The following is a 16,851-nucleotide window of genomic DNA, read 5'->3' as shown; positions in this document are numbered from 1 at the left end:
GTCTCCTAATTCCACGTGAGTAGCTACCATGCTGTAATTTTTGTGGTCCATCTGTTATCCATTCTTCTTGCCAGGTGTCCTGCCCAATGCCATTTGAGGAAATTGACTCTGCGGATAACATCTATTACCCGGGTGCTTTTTTCATATCCACTGTATTCTTTTACGGTCTTTTTGGTTGTTCCAAGCATATTTCGTTCCATTGAGCGTTGTGGGACCTGTAGTTTCCTTTTGATGTCCGTTTTGTCCAGTGTCCAGGTTTCGCATGCATAGGTAATAATAATTAATTCATTTACCTACTTCGTTTTTTAAAAACTCTTATCTAAAGGTATATCGTTAAATACTTTATCTGATAGTGCTGTGGCACTTTCTCTCGATATAATTGCCACTTTTACTTTGTTTTTCTAGCAACTGATAATCTCTATGCTTTAAGTAGCATATATAAAGAGTTAATTTATAATTAACCATCAATAAATATTTTAAATTTGTAGAGAATAGCTGAAATAAATATCTGAACTTCCAAGGATATAATGATAAACTATTTAGGCAAATAATACCTTACCGATAATATACAGGGTGTTCCTTAATGACATGCTAATATTTAAGGAAGTGATTTTTGGACATATTCTACGAAGAAAAAAATCATATAAATGTATGTCCTAAACATCTTAACTTTTGGTAATACAGAGTGGGTAAAATTTAAAAAAAAAACTTTTTTTTTGTAATAACTCTGCTGTTATAATATATTTATGAAACTTGATACACTTAGTCTATGCATTAAAATGCCCTTTTAGATGTATAAATTAGTTTGTTAGTTTCATCCAAATCTGTCCATACGGGTTTTATATCGAATATTTTGAAGAAAAAAATGGTACGTCACTTCCAGGTCAAATCGCTAAAAATCTGATGCGGTAACTATTGTGTGGAAATCTATCGTTTCTGCATCGGCTGGATGGAAAACAAAAAGTCTTTTTGTGCATGAAATAGTTCATTTTTATGCAAAGAAGACGGGTATCAAATTTGATAAACATATCGTCAAAGCGAAAGCAGATCGTCACATCTCAAAACCCACAATTTTCAGGAGAGCCAATTTAACATTGACTGAAATGATAATTGTCATAATATTATCACTTAGCATTTTTGCCATGCCACCAAACTAAACTAAGAGGTACCTTTTTATTCTGCCTTGCTGCTAACATAAAAAAAAAATTCCCATCTATTCCCCCTATATATATTTTTTTGTCCCCCCATTTGAGATATGGCTGTATTGTTCATTTGCTAATTTTTTTTTTGCGATGCAACAATAAAACGAACTATTATAAAAATAGCTTAATTCCGTAATAATGTTCTTTTAAACTATAAAAACCAGTTTTATTTTCAGATGTGACACTCTTTCTCAGTCCACATACACTAAACCGTCTTTAATATAATTCACCTGTGGTTTATTTTAAAATGTGATACTCTTTCTCACAACGCGCAGGCGTCCAGGATACAACTCTAGAGTACCAACTAAAGTATGCATTAAACTAAGAAGTGACATTTTATCACAGCATACTCTAGTGATCTCTATGGGCACTACGTTTATAACACTTTTCCAGAATAAAATTTGAATTATTTTTAGTTGGTACAGAAATAAATCTCAAAAATGCACATTTTTGAGATGTGACGCTCTTTTTCCGCTTTGATGATATCTTTAATAACATCGGAGTTATTATAAAAAAAAGTTTTTTTTACAAAATTTTACCACCCTGTATCTAAAAAAGAAAGATATTTACATACGTGTCACTGTCACAAATTTGACACAAAAAATCGGAAAGTCAAAAGTCAAAGTCAAAATTTGATGTCGTCCGATCACGACCAAATTAGGTGGGTAGGTTGTGTGGGCGAAGATGCATACGCTCCCATCCTGCAAAGTTGGATACGACGTTTCATTTACATCTTCATCAAGATGGGACTAAGGAAGGATTTGATATTAAAGAAAAATGTGGGTCGATTTCGGCATAGTTAGAGACGGTTACAGGATGACGCCCTGGACGTTTCAAACCGTTGCCTCTAAATGGATGAAATTATCAGGACTTTTCTTGATTATGGGTAGATTGGAACCAACTCGGCACGTGGATAGAGGTACCCAAATATAGTCCTCAGACTGACGGACAGACAGGTGGATAGACGGTCATTTTAATACAAATTTTTGGAAAGTGAATCAAATTATTTATTAATTTTAATTTATTGCTTTTTCAACATTTCAAACTACACTTTTTCAAACGTGTCCTTCAAATCCTTCAATTTAAAGTAAGAAGTTTCACTACTTTCGGAATCGCTCATCGTAATTTTTAAAATGATTTTTCTATGCAATAAGTGCTCGCGTTTACTTGACAGGGCAAACTGTCTTTTCAGGAAAAAAAACTCTCTACTTGATAAACAACGTTTGTAACTATAATCTGAAGTAGGTAACAATTCCCCACAATTATAATAAAAAAAATGTGACAAATGTCATAGTTGTATGACATTTGTCACATTTTTTTTGATTATAATATTGTTAAAGTTGGGCGACTAATAAACAAAATTAAAACAGCACTTTCTTATTTTTCGGTTGTAGATAAAACGTTGTACATGACACGTGCGTTTAAACATGATTGCAACACACTCTTGTGATTAGAACCTAATCGTTCACAATTAGAATCTAATCGTTCACACTCGTTGTTGTAATCATGTTCATAAACACACTTGTACTGTAAATAACTATTATTGTATTGTCGTGAATTAATGTTTTATTTTGCCCAGAATAATAAAATTCTATATGGGCTAAAGTCATGATTTACGCTGATGTTATTTTCCATATTAAACCTGGCAAACTCGATAAGCCTACATAGCCAATATTGCTAGTAAAGTATAACAATCTCATTAAGGATACGTAAAGTTAATCATGATATTCGGATATTAATACGGATATCATTTTAATTAAATTCAGACAATATAGGATTTTGAGATAATCCTTATATTTACAACACTAGCACTATAGTCTGACAAGCTGCCATCGATCTATCTAAATTAGATCGCTTATTCTGGGATTTAGAGAAAAATCAGAACAACGATGGAACGATCGATAACCAATGAATTGTTTGAATAATAATGTGTATTATGCAGTAGCTTCGGTTATAACCGTTAATGTAAGTTTTATATGCATTGTTGCTATAATCGTATTTTCAGACTTCAAAATAGAGCAGTTCGATATTTATTGGGACTGAACAGTAGAACTCACTGTCAGAATTTCTTTGAAAATTTCAAAACACTGACTCTTCCTTCTTTATTCATTTTTGAATCCGTTTGCTTAATCCGCCAGCACATATCTGCTATTCCCGAAAGGCCATCTCATAACTATCCACTTAGGAATGCGGAGCACGATCTTTATTTGCCAACCCCGCGCTCAGAACTAGGTAAAGGTTTGGTTTGGTTAATTAAATTAGTTAATTAAATTAGTTAATAGTGTACAATGCCAAAAAAATGTACAATCATCTGCCTTTGAATATGAAGTCGCTTTCATTTTTTCCCGCATTTCGCAAAGCTCTGAAATCATACTTACTGGAGAGAGCCCTATATGCGGTAAACGACTTTTTGTTGAAGTTTAATTATGAACAATTTTGAATTTTAAAATTTTGATCATCTGACATACTGGTCAAAGGTCAAGTATTTAGTATTTTATATCTCTTAACTGTTCTGCAATTGTCCATGTATGTTCTATTTGTAATTTTAGTGACTTAATTTTTTTTGTTTTGTTGTTTGTATATTTATTTTGTGCTTTTGTTTGTTTTTTTAGTGCTTTGTCGATGAAGCTGTTTTGGCTTTTTGCACAATAAAGCGTTGTTTGTTGTTGTTGTTATAATATCACCAAATAGAAATAACATGGCAGTTAGACATAGACATAGAAATATTATTGTGAGCAGTAATTTTCAACGACCATCGAACAGAATACTTTTTGGAAAAGAACTATATACGAGCCCTAACAACTAAATGTTCGGACAAACAAAAATTTATTAAATACTTTTATTTTTATTAGCTGAATTATTTACATTTAAGAAATACATTAAAAATATATTAAAATCTAACATTTCTAATGAGTATTTAAATAGTTTAGTTTCTATAAACATTAAAATAAACTGTAGGCCAATAAATAAACAAAAATATTGCACAATATCGTGACAACTAAATGTTCGGACACTTTAAAAAAAAACTGTTCTAATATGGCGTTACATCGGCATGTACTTTTTCAACCACTGCAAGCCTCTTTGGCATTGTTTTTATTAATGATTGACATACGCCAGAGTAAAAATTTTGCCATAATTTACGTAATATTATCGTCAAATGGGCAACGGTTTCTTGGGGATCGTGGCACCAATTTTTGTTTTGTTTTATGCTACATATCTCGATAACATTAAGGTCCGGACTGTACGAAGACCATGAGGGGACCTTGATGTGCATGTCCCTAAACCATTTTTTAGTAGTTTAAGCCGTATGCCATGCCCCGTCATCCTGTTGAAATATAAAATTCATATCCTTGTAAAGGTCTCTCGCACTTGGCACAAAACTGTTTTTCAAAATTTCTTGTTATTTTGACACATTAGTTGTGCCTTTTTACCACCTCATACCTTCCTAGACCCATTGCGGACATAAACTCTAAAAGCATAATATCTTTAGGAAATTCCACTGTCCATCTTTCATAAAGATCATGCATGCGTGCAGATGTAATCCTTGAACCTGCAGTTTGCGATTAGAATTATCAGCGTCGGATTGGAACTTCTGATGTCACAAACTATAAAAATGACATTAAGGTAAAAAATTTAATTATTTTCCAATCCAACGCTAATAAATCCAATCGCAAATGACAAGTGCACGGATTACATGTGCACATGAGCCACACCTTAATATCGATATAATAATATAATCGAACACCGCTAGAGTGTCTATTTGATAAAGATTGCCTCAAAAGGACTGTGAAATTTCCTAAAGGCATTATGATTTGAAAGTTTATGTCCAAAATAGGGGCCCAGAAAAGTAAGAGGTGGTAGAAGGCATAATTGATTCTTGTGTTAAGTGGGAAGGACAAAGGTCCTTGTAACCAATTGTTCTGGTAAAGACCAGGACAATAATTTTATATTTCAACAGGATGGCGGGGCATACCATACAGCTAAAACTACTAAAAATGGTTTAGGGACATGTACATCAAAGTTCCCTCATGGCCTTCGCATAGTCCGGACCTTAATGTTATCGAGACATGTGGCATAAAACAAAACAAAATTTGTGCTACGATCCCAAGAAACCGTTGCCCATTTGACGATGATATTAAGTGAATTATGGCAAAATGTTTATTCTGGCGTATGTCAATCATTAATAAAAACAATGCAAAACAGGCTTGCAGTTGCAAAAGTTCATGCCGATGTAACGCCATATTAGAATAGTTATTTTTTAAATGTCCGAATATTAAGTTGTCGCGATACTGTGCAATCTTTTTGTTTATTTATTGGCCTACAATTTATTTTAATGTTTGTAGAAACTAAACTATTTTAATATATTTTTAATGTATTTCTTAAATGTAAATAATTCAGTTATTGAAAATAAAAGTTTTTAATAAATTTTTGTTTGTCCGAACATTTAGTTGTTAGGGCTCGTAATTTATGCTTAGAATGTAGTAAGTTTAGTAGGGGGGGGGATCACCACAACCTCAGAGATCTATTGTTTGTTCTCCTTTATTGAGTTACAATGAGTTATAACTCATCATACAGTCTCAGGGCTTTGATAAAACCCAGGATCTGAGACGGCTCCACAAAGCCCAGCTCTTCATCTTCGACATCAGCCGTACCAAAGTTAATAACACGAACGGTTGTCGTCTCGGCGCACTCAGTTCTAGTGTTTCCCCATTTTCCCCATAGAATCTGCATTCGTCGTTGTTTCTTAGATTTAATCTACTGAGGTGTTCGTTGAGGAGACAGTGTCCTCTTGGTAACCCCGTGACAATCCGAAGAATGTTCTTACTTAAATCAAGAAAAATCTGTGATTTTTCTCTGTCGTAAGTTTATACGGTTAAATTTAAAAATAAAGTTACATAATCTAGGGCGCAATCTTTGAATTCATTGTTGCTAACCATGGACATATTTCGCGCCGCGCCGCGCGCCGGCGCCGGGCTGACTAACGAGAATTTAAATTTCCCGCTGGAGATTCAGGTGGTTAGCTCTGCTGTAAAAAATGCCAAGTTGCCGCATTTATTTCCTGACAATGTTTACCAGCAGGCCGTACAGTCGAATATTGTTCATTTTAGCACCTCTTTTAGTTGCGAAATGAACAAGATAACTTAATAGCCGTAAAAAACTCATCTCAACTTTAATAGAATATTTTAACGGTAAAGAGGCAATTACTAGGCCTTTTATGTTCCTTTACGTGCTGTTAAGAAGGTGAGTTTTGTTGATGTAAATAATAAATGTTTATATATTTATAATTAAATTATTATTGTTTCCTAAAACATTTTGATTAAAAGAAAATACATAAAAGTGGGAAACGCTGCGTCGGCCAAGCTTAATCACGCGACTAAAAGTTTATTTCGTATGAACTGTATATATTTAGAGTGGATATCTCACCAAAGCAAGAGTATAATGAGTACCTATAGTAGTTAATTAATCTGAATTTCGAATGACCCCCTTGGTTAGACACTCTGTATTGGTACATATGGTACAAAATCATACTAGGTACATAGTATGGTATAAAAATGAGAAATTTAAATTAGAATACTTCATTAAATTACTTTTCAATACCATTTTCAATAATAAATTAATACGGAATTTAATTGATACATAATAAATCTAACTGAGACGAAATCTACACAGTGAATGTTAAGGTTAAAAAGCAGCGATAAACATAAAACAATGAATTGCTCGGTTAGTGTGTAATAAGATGTGAAGCAAGTAACCGTAACGGAATAGGACATAAAAAGAAATGCCAATTTTTCCCTCCGAACAAGTTTAACAACCGCCAAGCTATTTTCACTTTTACTATAATTAAAAGCGGGCCTATAAAAAGTAATTCACTTGATTCGACGTGATGTTATAATAACACACATACATATACCGGGTGCGTCTCGAAAGTGGCTGACCCCTATAACTTTTTTATTTTTTCAGATGAAAAAACGAGATTTGATATGTTAGTATATGACATAAATTAGGATTGATTGAAATGTTCAATTATTGTTTTTGGCCACTTCCTGTTTCACCGGAAATGACTACAATTTTTGTTTTTTTTAAATGGCACCCTCGCTATAGTTTTACCTTATTCGATAGAAAATGACACTATGAATAGAATGACATAATATCATATGTCAACTTTTAAAATTTTCGCTAAGGTTTATTTGAAATTGTAACATGCGGTTCATAAAGACAATTTGATTCGAAATACCACGGATGTGGTACCAAATTATTCGTAAAAAATGCTTTTTCCAAATATGCTAATGAACCACCCTTGGATACTAAGAACGATATTTAGGTGAAAATTTGTATCTTTTTTGACATGAGCAATTTGATTTTGATGCCAATATGACTCCTACTTGTAGAGGGCGCCACCTACATAGTTTTTAACTGGTTTGCAAAGTCTGTACTTAAAACTGCTTAAACGTCTGTACTTAAACTGCTTAACTTAAAACTTACGTAAACTACTGAGTAAAAAATATACATTTACGACGTTTTTTACGTAAAAAAGGTCTCTTAGTAAAAATCGTTACGAGTCACGGTTCTCGAGACATTTGAAACACGAGACAAAATTATCAAAACTTGTCATCATTGACATAAATTAAAACTCTTCAAAACAGTTAAAACATATGTAAGTGGCGCCCCCGACAGATAGGAGTCATATTGACATTAAAGTCAAATTTCTCATGTCAAAATACTCCTAGACACCAATTTTCATCCAAATATTGACGTTACTTCAGAAATTATCTGGAAAAAATCGAAATAAAAATGAAACTTCTACACCTTGTATCTACGAAACTAAAAATTTTAGAACACACATTTATACGAACTTTTTTTCTTATTTTTAACTGCAGAATATGCTGCCGAATTTTCCGGAATACAGTTTGGACCACCCTGTATAAAACTACTGACTAAAAAATATACATTTACGATGGTTATTACGTAAAAAAGTTCTCTTGGTAAAAATCGCTACGAGCATCAGTGCGTATGTTTTTCCATTTAATTACATGTATTGCGAGCACACTAGGCAACACGCGACGCCATCCGACGCTATAACACGCTATGACACGTGTGATGGTTGATTCCTCGGTCCCAGATCTCACCGACGCGACGTGTGTTACGGCGTGTTGTTCCCCGCTTGCCTCTCTAGTCCCGCAGCTATCTACTTTTGTAGTTTATGTAGGGATGCCCCAAAAATAAAATAAATCGATATTTTGAATCGATTCAACATCGGTATAACAAGATAGATCCAGAAAAAATCGGCAACAAAAGATTTATCCCCAAAAGATTGGTTTAATAATATCGATATTCGATTCTGAATATATTGGTGTACTGGTATTATGATTATAATCATAGACTTAAAATAAAATATAGACTACACTATTTACATCTCAACGCGGACAAACAACCTTTTTTGTACACATGTTTACTTCTGGGTACAGTCGACCGAGCCTTCCTCATCCAGCCTATGTTGTCACGTCTTTAATATTATCAATATTTTTTTTCTTGTTATACATATATATTGAGATATTAATACTACAGTTTAATAAAGTAGGTTTTAATATTCCATAGATGTATTAAATAGTCCTTATACTACTAAATTATAAGTCGGATACTGTTTAATAAGGATAAGTTCTTTACAATATGACAACACCGATTAGAGGCGAGGGAGCCTATTCATTCATTTATTGTTGCCGCTATCTCCCCGGCTGTATTAACGCATTTTCTTAGCTTGTAGTCCTTAAGTGTTTATTTTATTGACTTTTTCTGTTCAAAAACTATAAAATATGGTTCGCCAGTGCCAAATTTGCAAGATATTTGACTTAAATAATCCATTTAAGTCTTGAAACGACTTTTGACCGGTAGGCAACTCTCAATTTACCCATTGGCAGTCAGTGGCGTTGTTGTAGAAAGGCGCTTATTTAGATAATATTTTAGTAAAATGTAAAATCTGAATTTTTTCTTTTACATTACATTATTTACTTACTTACATTGTAACAAAATCATAATTATAACCCTGTTAATAATTAATAATGTTTTTTATAAAAATATATTCCGGTTTATTCTAAAATTATCTTCAGAATCTAAAATAACATACAAGAATTTTAAAATGATATTACATTATGAAACAATATTTTTAATATACCGGGTCGTCTCAAAAGTGGCTCAAACCTAAAACTTTTTATTTTTTCAGATAAAAAACAGATTTGTATGTTAGTAGGTATATGACATAAATTAGGATTGATTGACGTATTCAATTGTTTTCAGTCACTTCCTGTTTCACCAGAAATGATTACATCTTTTGATTTTTAAAGGCACCCTCGGTATATTGCTACTTTATTCGATAAAAAATGACACTCTGAATAGAATGACATATCATATGTCAACTTTTGACATTGTCGCTTAAAAACATATCCTATTTTAAATTTCAATCAAGTTTTTTTCAATCCACTAAGTTTTAATCAAGGAGCCTTGGAAAAATAGTTTTGATCGTCTAATAGGTTTCGTGTCTTGTCTAGGCCGGTTAAAAGATGTACAAATCGTATTTTTAATCATACATATGTCAATTTTTTTCAAATGGAACAAGGGTGACTCATTAGCATATTTGGAAAAAGCATTTTTTTATGAATATATTGATACCACACACTTGGTATTTCGAGTCAAATTGTCGTTATGAACCGCGTGTTACAATTACAATTAAACCATATGCGAAAATGTCAAAAGTTGACATATGATATGTCATTCTATTCAGAGTGTCATTTTCTATCGAATAAAGTAGAAATATACCGAGGGTGCCGTTTAAAAATTAAAAGTTATAGTCATTTCCGGTGAAACAGGAAGTGACCAAAAACAATTGAATGTGTCAATCAATCCTAATTTATTTCATATACTAACATACTAAATCTTGTTTTTTTATTTGAAAATATAAAAAATTATGGGATGAGCCACTTTTGAGACGCACCTGGTATAATAAAGACAGTACCGAGTTAAATAAATGTAGTTTTCATTTTATCCACTTCCTATCACCTTCCTTGCTTTAATGGAACAGATTTATGTTTTCTCTAATTTACATAATAAGACGTCACTTAACCAAAAAAAAAAAATTACAAAAATCATATTTTTTTTTCTCTCCCTGTCGCCGATTCTATTATATCTGTGGAATAGATCCTGTTTTGATTAATATTAGGGGTTGTAAATGTTTGACTAAAATTATAATTTATTATTAATTTCAAAATTACCTAATTTCGATTATAAAATTTCTTCTATAACGTGTATTTTATTATTTTTATCCTTTTTGGACTTTAAATTGCTTTTTCTAAACTTTTATTTAAAAACCTGTCTTAAATCTTAATAAAATATAAAAAGTTTAAATACGATATATTTTTAATTTAATTATAGCTTCATTAAAATAAAAAATTACCCGGCTATGATACGGAGAGTTCAGGTGTACTTGAGAAACGAAAGACAGTGTTGTGTTTCTCGGCAGAGTCGTCAGGGAACGACCGTTACGACAGAGACAACCTATCTATCGCTCGTGTCGCACTCGTTATAACCTAAAACAATAACACAACAATAACAAGACAGTGTCTGACCGCATGTTCCAGCTATTTATGAATGAGATGCTCAGTCTATATTTTATTTTAAGTCTATGATTATAATCTAATATCGGTATGGGTATTGATACTTCTAGTATTTTCGTAACCCTACCGATAACTTTTTTAACTCTAATAAAAATTTCAGGCGTGTTAACACGTGTTACCTAATGGGTACACCCATTCCCACTTCGCAACACGTGGGATAGCGTGGCATCGCGTCGGGTGTTGGCTAATGGGGTCCCAGCTTTATGATTAATTAAAAAAAAAGTTCCCCAATTTATCATTACAGTTAAATAACTATCTACTTAACTTATCTATTTTTGTCAATAATGACATGTATTGACTATTTTCATTCTTGGTCTTGCTGCAAAAGCCAAAACTACTTATTAGATTGCTAGTTATCAGTCTTGATATGGAACATAATTAAACCAATTAAATAAATGAGAAATCATCCTGTTCAAGCAAACTTATGAACCACACTGTAAAGAAACCGCACAAGAAAAACATCAATAAAATTGGCCACAAAAGAACGAATAAGAACACCTTTAGGGCACGTACACATTTATAGTACGTACCGATGAAATTTCTCCAATTAGTCATCGAAAAAGAATGCAGAAAAATATATTGTCTTTAATTCTATATTAAAAGCTAATTTGTTCGATTTTATTGTTCTCGTTTCTTTTTCTTTTAATGTTCTTGTTTCGACAACCAGAAACCAGTGACGGCAGAACGTAATTTTTTTATTGTTGGCACAAAAAATAATAGATAGTGAAAATAGAAATAGATTAATTCACAATCACCTAAATCACAATTTCAATGCTTTATTTAACTGAAATGAAAATGTAAATAGTGAAATTTTTTTTTCTTTGTAGTTTTAGTATCATTAAGCGCACTTGCATATTTTTCATACCTACTTTATTTTGCTGTTGAAAGATGAAAGGTTCCAAACCTCCAACTGTAATGTTTTAAAGAAGTTTTCATGTAACTTTTATTATATATTTAAACAAAATGGCGGTTATTCTAAAGTCGAGGAAATGAACATGGCGCACATTTCTGCAGAAAAAATTGTGCAAATTTGTGTTTAGAAACGCTTCCAAATGAAAATACATAAAACAAATTTTTTTAAACTGATTTCAGCTAAACGAAATTTTATCCCCCTATAATCAGCCGCCACTGACAAATATTAAGGTTTGGCAATAACACTTTGCATTCTAATAAAAATACTTCAGTCACTGAAATATGGGCGTGAAAAAATCTCGATGGAATTTGTCTGTGGATACTTGAATCCGCCTCGGGGATCTTGTTTGATTAGAATTAACGATGTAATTACTACCTTGGCCGACCATATTATTAATATTTAATTTTACAGACGCTTGACTTCTGTAAAAGGATTATTTGAATATAAATAGAGCATTAGACTAATTTGTTTCTGATGGTTTTTAAAATTCTTCGAGATTAGCTGAGTATGTCACACATTTTAACATTATTTAAAACTGATACAGGGTGAGACAAAATTAATATTGAACATTGGTCACCTCTAAAAGCAAGTTACTCTTTTATTTTATGAGTATATTATTTCGATATTCAATGGGGAATTAATGTCTCTTCAAAATACTATTAAGGTTGTCACCCCTCAAATAAAGGTTTTCCTAGATATTTTCATTTTTACGATTTAGTGTCAGTAGATCTTTACTATTTGATAAAATCTAGGTGGCTGTGATATGTCTGACGTTCCTTCAACATAGCTGTCTAATTAGTCTTTAACTTTTACAACTAGATATCATTTTGTGTCAGTTATAAAAGAAAAAAATCTCAGAAATTTGCCGAATATGGAAACTTATCCTACATCAGAGAGAATTCATATGATTCTATTAGTTGGTGAATGCAGTGTGCATTCACCAATTAATAGACTACTTAATGCTCCTGATTTTATTTAGTCTGGGTTTTTTATCGGGATATGTTAAAGACAGTGTTTACAAAACTTGATTAATTATTGTCGACAACATGAGAGAAATAATTGTAGCTGCTTTTCGAAGTAGAACTCCACACTCCACATATGCCTTTTAAAATAAAAGGATCTTTTAAAAAGAGAATCATTTTATGCAGTTACCAGGAAAGGAAGCATTTTGAGCATTTGATTTCACGTAGCTAATTTTTGTCACATAATTATAGGTTTATATCTAGTTTTAATTCTATAATAATTAAAATATTTTTTTAAACGTGTATTTTTTATTACTGTTGAGTATTTTACTCTAGATCCTTTAAATTTTGTCAAATTAACAAAAGGTATATTATTACAGCCGCACTAGATTTTTTCAAGTAATAAAGATCTACTGACGCAAAATCATAACTATTAAAATATCTATGAGAATCTTTGTCTGAGAGGTAGGCAACCTTAATAATATTTTGAAGATATCTGAATTCCCCATTGAACACCGGAATAATATACTGGGTGTTCCATTTAAAATAAAGGAGTAACTTGCTTTTACAAGTGACCAATGTTCCATATTAATTTTGTCTCACTCTGTATAACTTTTCGAGTCAAATTTTAATTTGGTTTAACCCCCATACAATCGTTATTATCAAATATAAATAAATATTTCTTATCTTACTTTTTATTTTGTCAAAGTTTTTGCAAAAAACATGTGAACCATACCTTAATACCGAATATTTAATTCTAAAAATACAAAGATGCTATATTTATCGATAGCAATAATTTTTGGGCTTATGCGTAGGTGGAATAGTATGAATTATTGTGGATTTACCTGTAAACAGCCGCACCAGCCGCGCTTGGAGTGCACGGCCGGCATGGCTGGAATATGGAGCCGAGGCAGCGCGGAGGTTATGTCGTTCCAGGCAGGAAGCTTGATCGTACACTTCGGCAGACCCTGGAAAGAACAAATAGAACTTAATATAGATACAAATAGAACAAATAGGACATAAAAATAAAAGCAATTAAATATTTCTTAAAACGCATCAGTTTCATTAGATCAGAATTCGAAAAATTTCCTAAGTAGCATTTGGATGTTATCTAACGTCGGGTATACGTCGCGTTCAATAAACCCGACGTCGGGTACCAACGTCGGTTCGCCCGTCTGACGACCCTTATTTGCACCTAAATGGGGAATACAGATTCGGGTCGCCTCGACGTCGGTATCTGACCTAATAGGGAATGTAATTCTACCAATTACCAACGTCATATTACGTTGGATTTTAGTTACTTAAAATTCGTGGCTAAGCACTTACGTTACGTTTGGTTTCATATTCGCTACAAAGAATACATAAAAACATAACCAAACTACCTAATTACAAATGGATTCATAATCACTCCTCGAATATAACTATAAGTGCCTATTTAATTTCATATTATAATAATTCTGAATCATTAATCCAGACTTCAGTTTTTTCAACGGAAGTCACTTTTTTGATATATCTGATTAAAATACTCCGGAAAACAACGAGCGCCTTCAAAATTAGGTAGAAATGAAATGAAAGAATTATGAAATAAAAATATCTATAAAAAAGTTACTCGCAAAATATTTTTTTTAATTTTCTAGCTGGTTTAATCATAAAACTGTACTGTGGTTCCCCCCAAATTCAACCTTATCAATATTATTCTACTAGAAATCGGAATGTGAATATACATTTTAAAAACAAAAAACCATTTTAAAATGGCTGACAATCGGATACGTGTTAAGAATGGCGGATTTCTGTGTCCGACTTAATATGAACTACCAATATACCAATTCCGACCGGGTCTCCAACATTAGTCGTCTCACACGACCGAAGTCATCAAACCGGACGACCCGCAATCGTATTATGACGTATATAATTCCAACGTACGCCACGTAACCTCACTTTGCGTATCAGTGATTTGTGGATTTGTGCAAGTATATTTTAGTTTTTGTTTTCTCCTTAAAAAAATGGGCAGCCACTTTTTTAAGCCTAACCTCACATGTGGGAGGAGGATGGGGTCTGCTGGTTTCCTAAGCTAAAAAATGAAATTAAGATGCACCAGTGTAATGCAGCATCTCTTCCGGATAAAAATCATTTATGAGTGGAGGCAAGACATCACTACTACTACTATTATTTTGCAAAAGCCTCGACCTCTTTCTGAAAAATGTAGATGAATCTCTAAATGCCTTTTTAGTGTTTTTTTAGGCATAAGTTTGTTTACAAAAACTTTTTATTAGGTTATGTTCATGATGTCTATTAGGTCGCAAATGCTACTTAATGGGTTGTATTTACGGACGTAAATAGAGATACGTAAATTAGGTTATAAATATGAACATAAAATACAACAAAATATAATTGGACGTTACTTTAGGGATTATCAGTGAGACGTATCCTATTCGGACAACGGGTAGACGTCGGGCTAGTTCAAGTATATGTATGTCGTGCAAGCCAACGTGGGAACGACGTTGAGAAATTAATAAAAATGGTACGTTGTTATTTTGTACGTCGACAGATCGTTGGATTTACCGACTCGGATCCAACGACGTCGCTTTTAATAGGAAAGCGACGTCACAGGTCGTATCACCAGCACCCGACCTAAATTTGCACAAGTCTGACGTCGCTTCAGGTCAGATTTAGTTCGAAGTCAGATAGATGCTACTTGGGTTGCTTGTACCAAATATTTGTAAAAGTGGCCAGAATAAATCAAATGCATAGGTATTATAGGTATGTATTAGGGTTTCCGGAACCGGATCTGTTTTTTGAAACCGCGATTTCTCGTTTTTTTCGGTACTGACTAATTTTTGTTCAATGGTGGTGCAGTTCATCAATCAGAAAGTAGGGGATGGCTTTTCAAAGTAAAATGGTTAAAAAATTGAGATTTTTAATTAAAATAATATCAAATTATTAAGCAATCAGTCATGAAAAAATTAACATGAACACAAACACTAACACAAGTAAAGAAAAAAGTATAGGTAAGAAGGTACGCTAGAAAGTATCAAAGAACTTTCTAACGTATAAAAAAAATAATTTTTTAATTATTGTTACCGAGGCCTGGTTCTGCTGTAATGGCCAAAAAGATCTGAACCCTGATTGGTAGTATTAATTAGAGATTCTGGAACCGTACTAAAATATTTTCGTTCAATGATTGTGGAGGTCGTTAATTAGCAAGCAAGGGATGATTCTCAAAAGAAAAACCGATAAAAATTGAGCTTCAAATGAAAATAATATCAAATTATTAAATCATAAGAAAGTAAACATAAACACAAATAATGAACACAAGCGATAAAAAAAAAGAAAATACATAGCTTAAATTATATCAACAAACTTAACTAAATTTGAAAAAAAACTTAACATTTTCAATTAAAGATGCAAATGTCTATAAAACATAACACAAAAAAATGTAACTAATACATTCAGCAATATTATACTAAATAATAAAATAACATATTTAAACTTCAGTAATTGCTAATAAAGTAATAAACATAGAAACTTCAAAATAACTTCTGAAGTAAGAACAGTAAGAGATCACCACTTATTTAGAAGAGTTTGATTTCAACCGCTAGAAAGTAACAAAAGTCTTTCGCACGTAACAAAAAATATGTTTTTAATTATTTTTACCGAGTCCCGAAAGTACCGAAAGAACCGGGAATTTCCGGTTCTTTCGGTACCAGGATTTCCCGGTTCTGAACCCTAGTAGTATGTATATTGACATGTTCTGTCTGATTAGTTTATATTGATTAAGTTTCTATGTATATAAACATATAATTTCACCAAAATATTGTGTTTGTTGTCGGATAGTTGTATATTAGTAGAGGTTTCTGATTGTTGAAAATAAAAAATAGAATAATTAATTGTAATACTGTAGTAATAATCGAAAAAAAAAAACGGCGTCCAGTTGGCTTAAAAATGAACACCAATGACATCCCCATCTAATTTTACATATAAAATGACAGCGATCTTCATTTCATAGCCATTGCTGACACCGTTTTTTTTCGATCATACGGTACTTCAGATATACATACAAAGTTATCAGTTTAAAATAATGAACTTGAAATATAAACGAAACTTAATAA

The 16,851-nt window shown here is 32.4% G+C and overlaps 1 protein-coding gene across 3 annotated transcripts in view; it reads right to left on the bottom strand.

Annotated features, from left to right (window-relative positions):
- The window catches only part of LOC115886372 (disheveled-associated activator of morphogenesis 1), a 138,690-nt gene that overhangs the window by 63,240 nt on the left and 58,599 nt on the right, over nt 1-16,851 (bottom strand). For all 3 annotated transcript variants that reach the window (XM_030905474.1, XM_030905477.1, XM_030905476.1), the window contains exon 2: nt 13,588-13,710. In XM_030905474.1, the coding sequence (XP_030761334.1) occupies nt 13,588-13,710 (123 nt within the window). The remainder of the gene's footprint in view (nt 1-13,587; nt 13,711-16,851) is intronic.

Source organism: Sitophilus oryzae, unplaced genomic scaffold, assembly GCF_002938485.1.
Source record: "Sitophilus oryzae breed Bouriz unplaced genomic scaffold, Soryzae_2.0 scaffold_484_pilon_pilon, whole genome shotgun sequence".
NCBI lineage: Eukaryota > Metazoa > Arthropoda > Insecta > Coleoptera > Curculionidae > Sitophilus > Sitophilus oryzae.
This window is presented reverse-complemented; position numbering and strand designations above follow the sequence as displayed.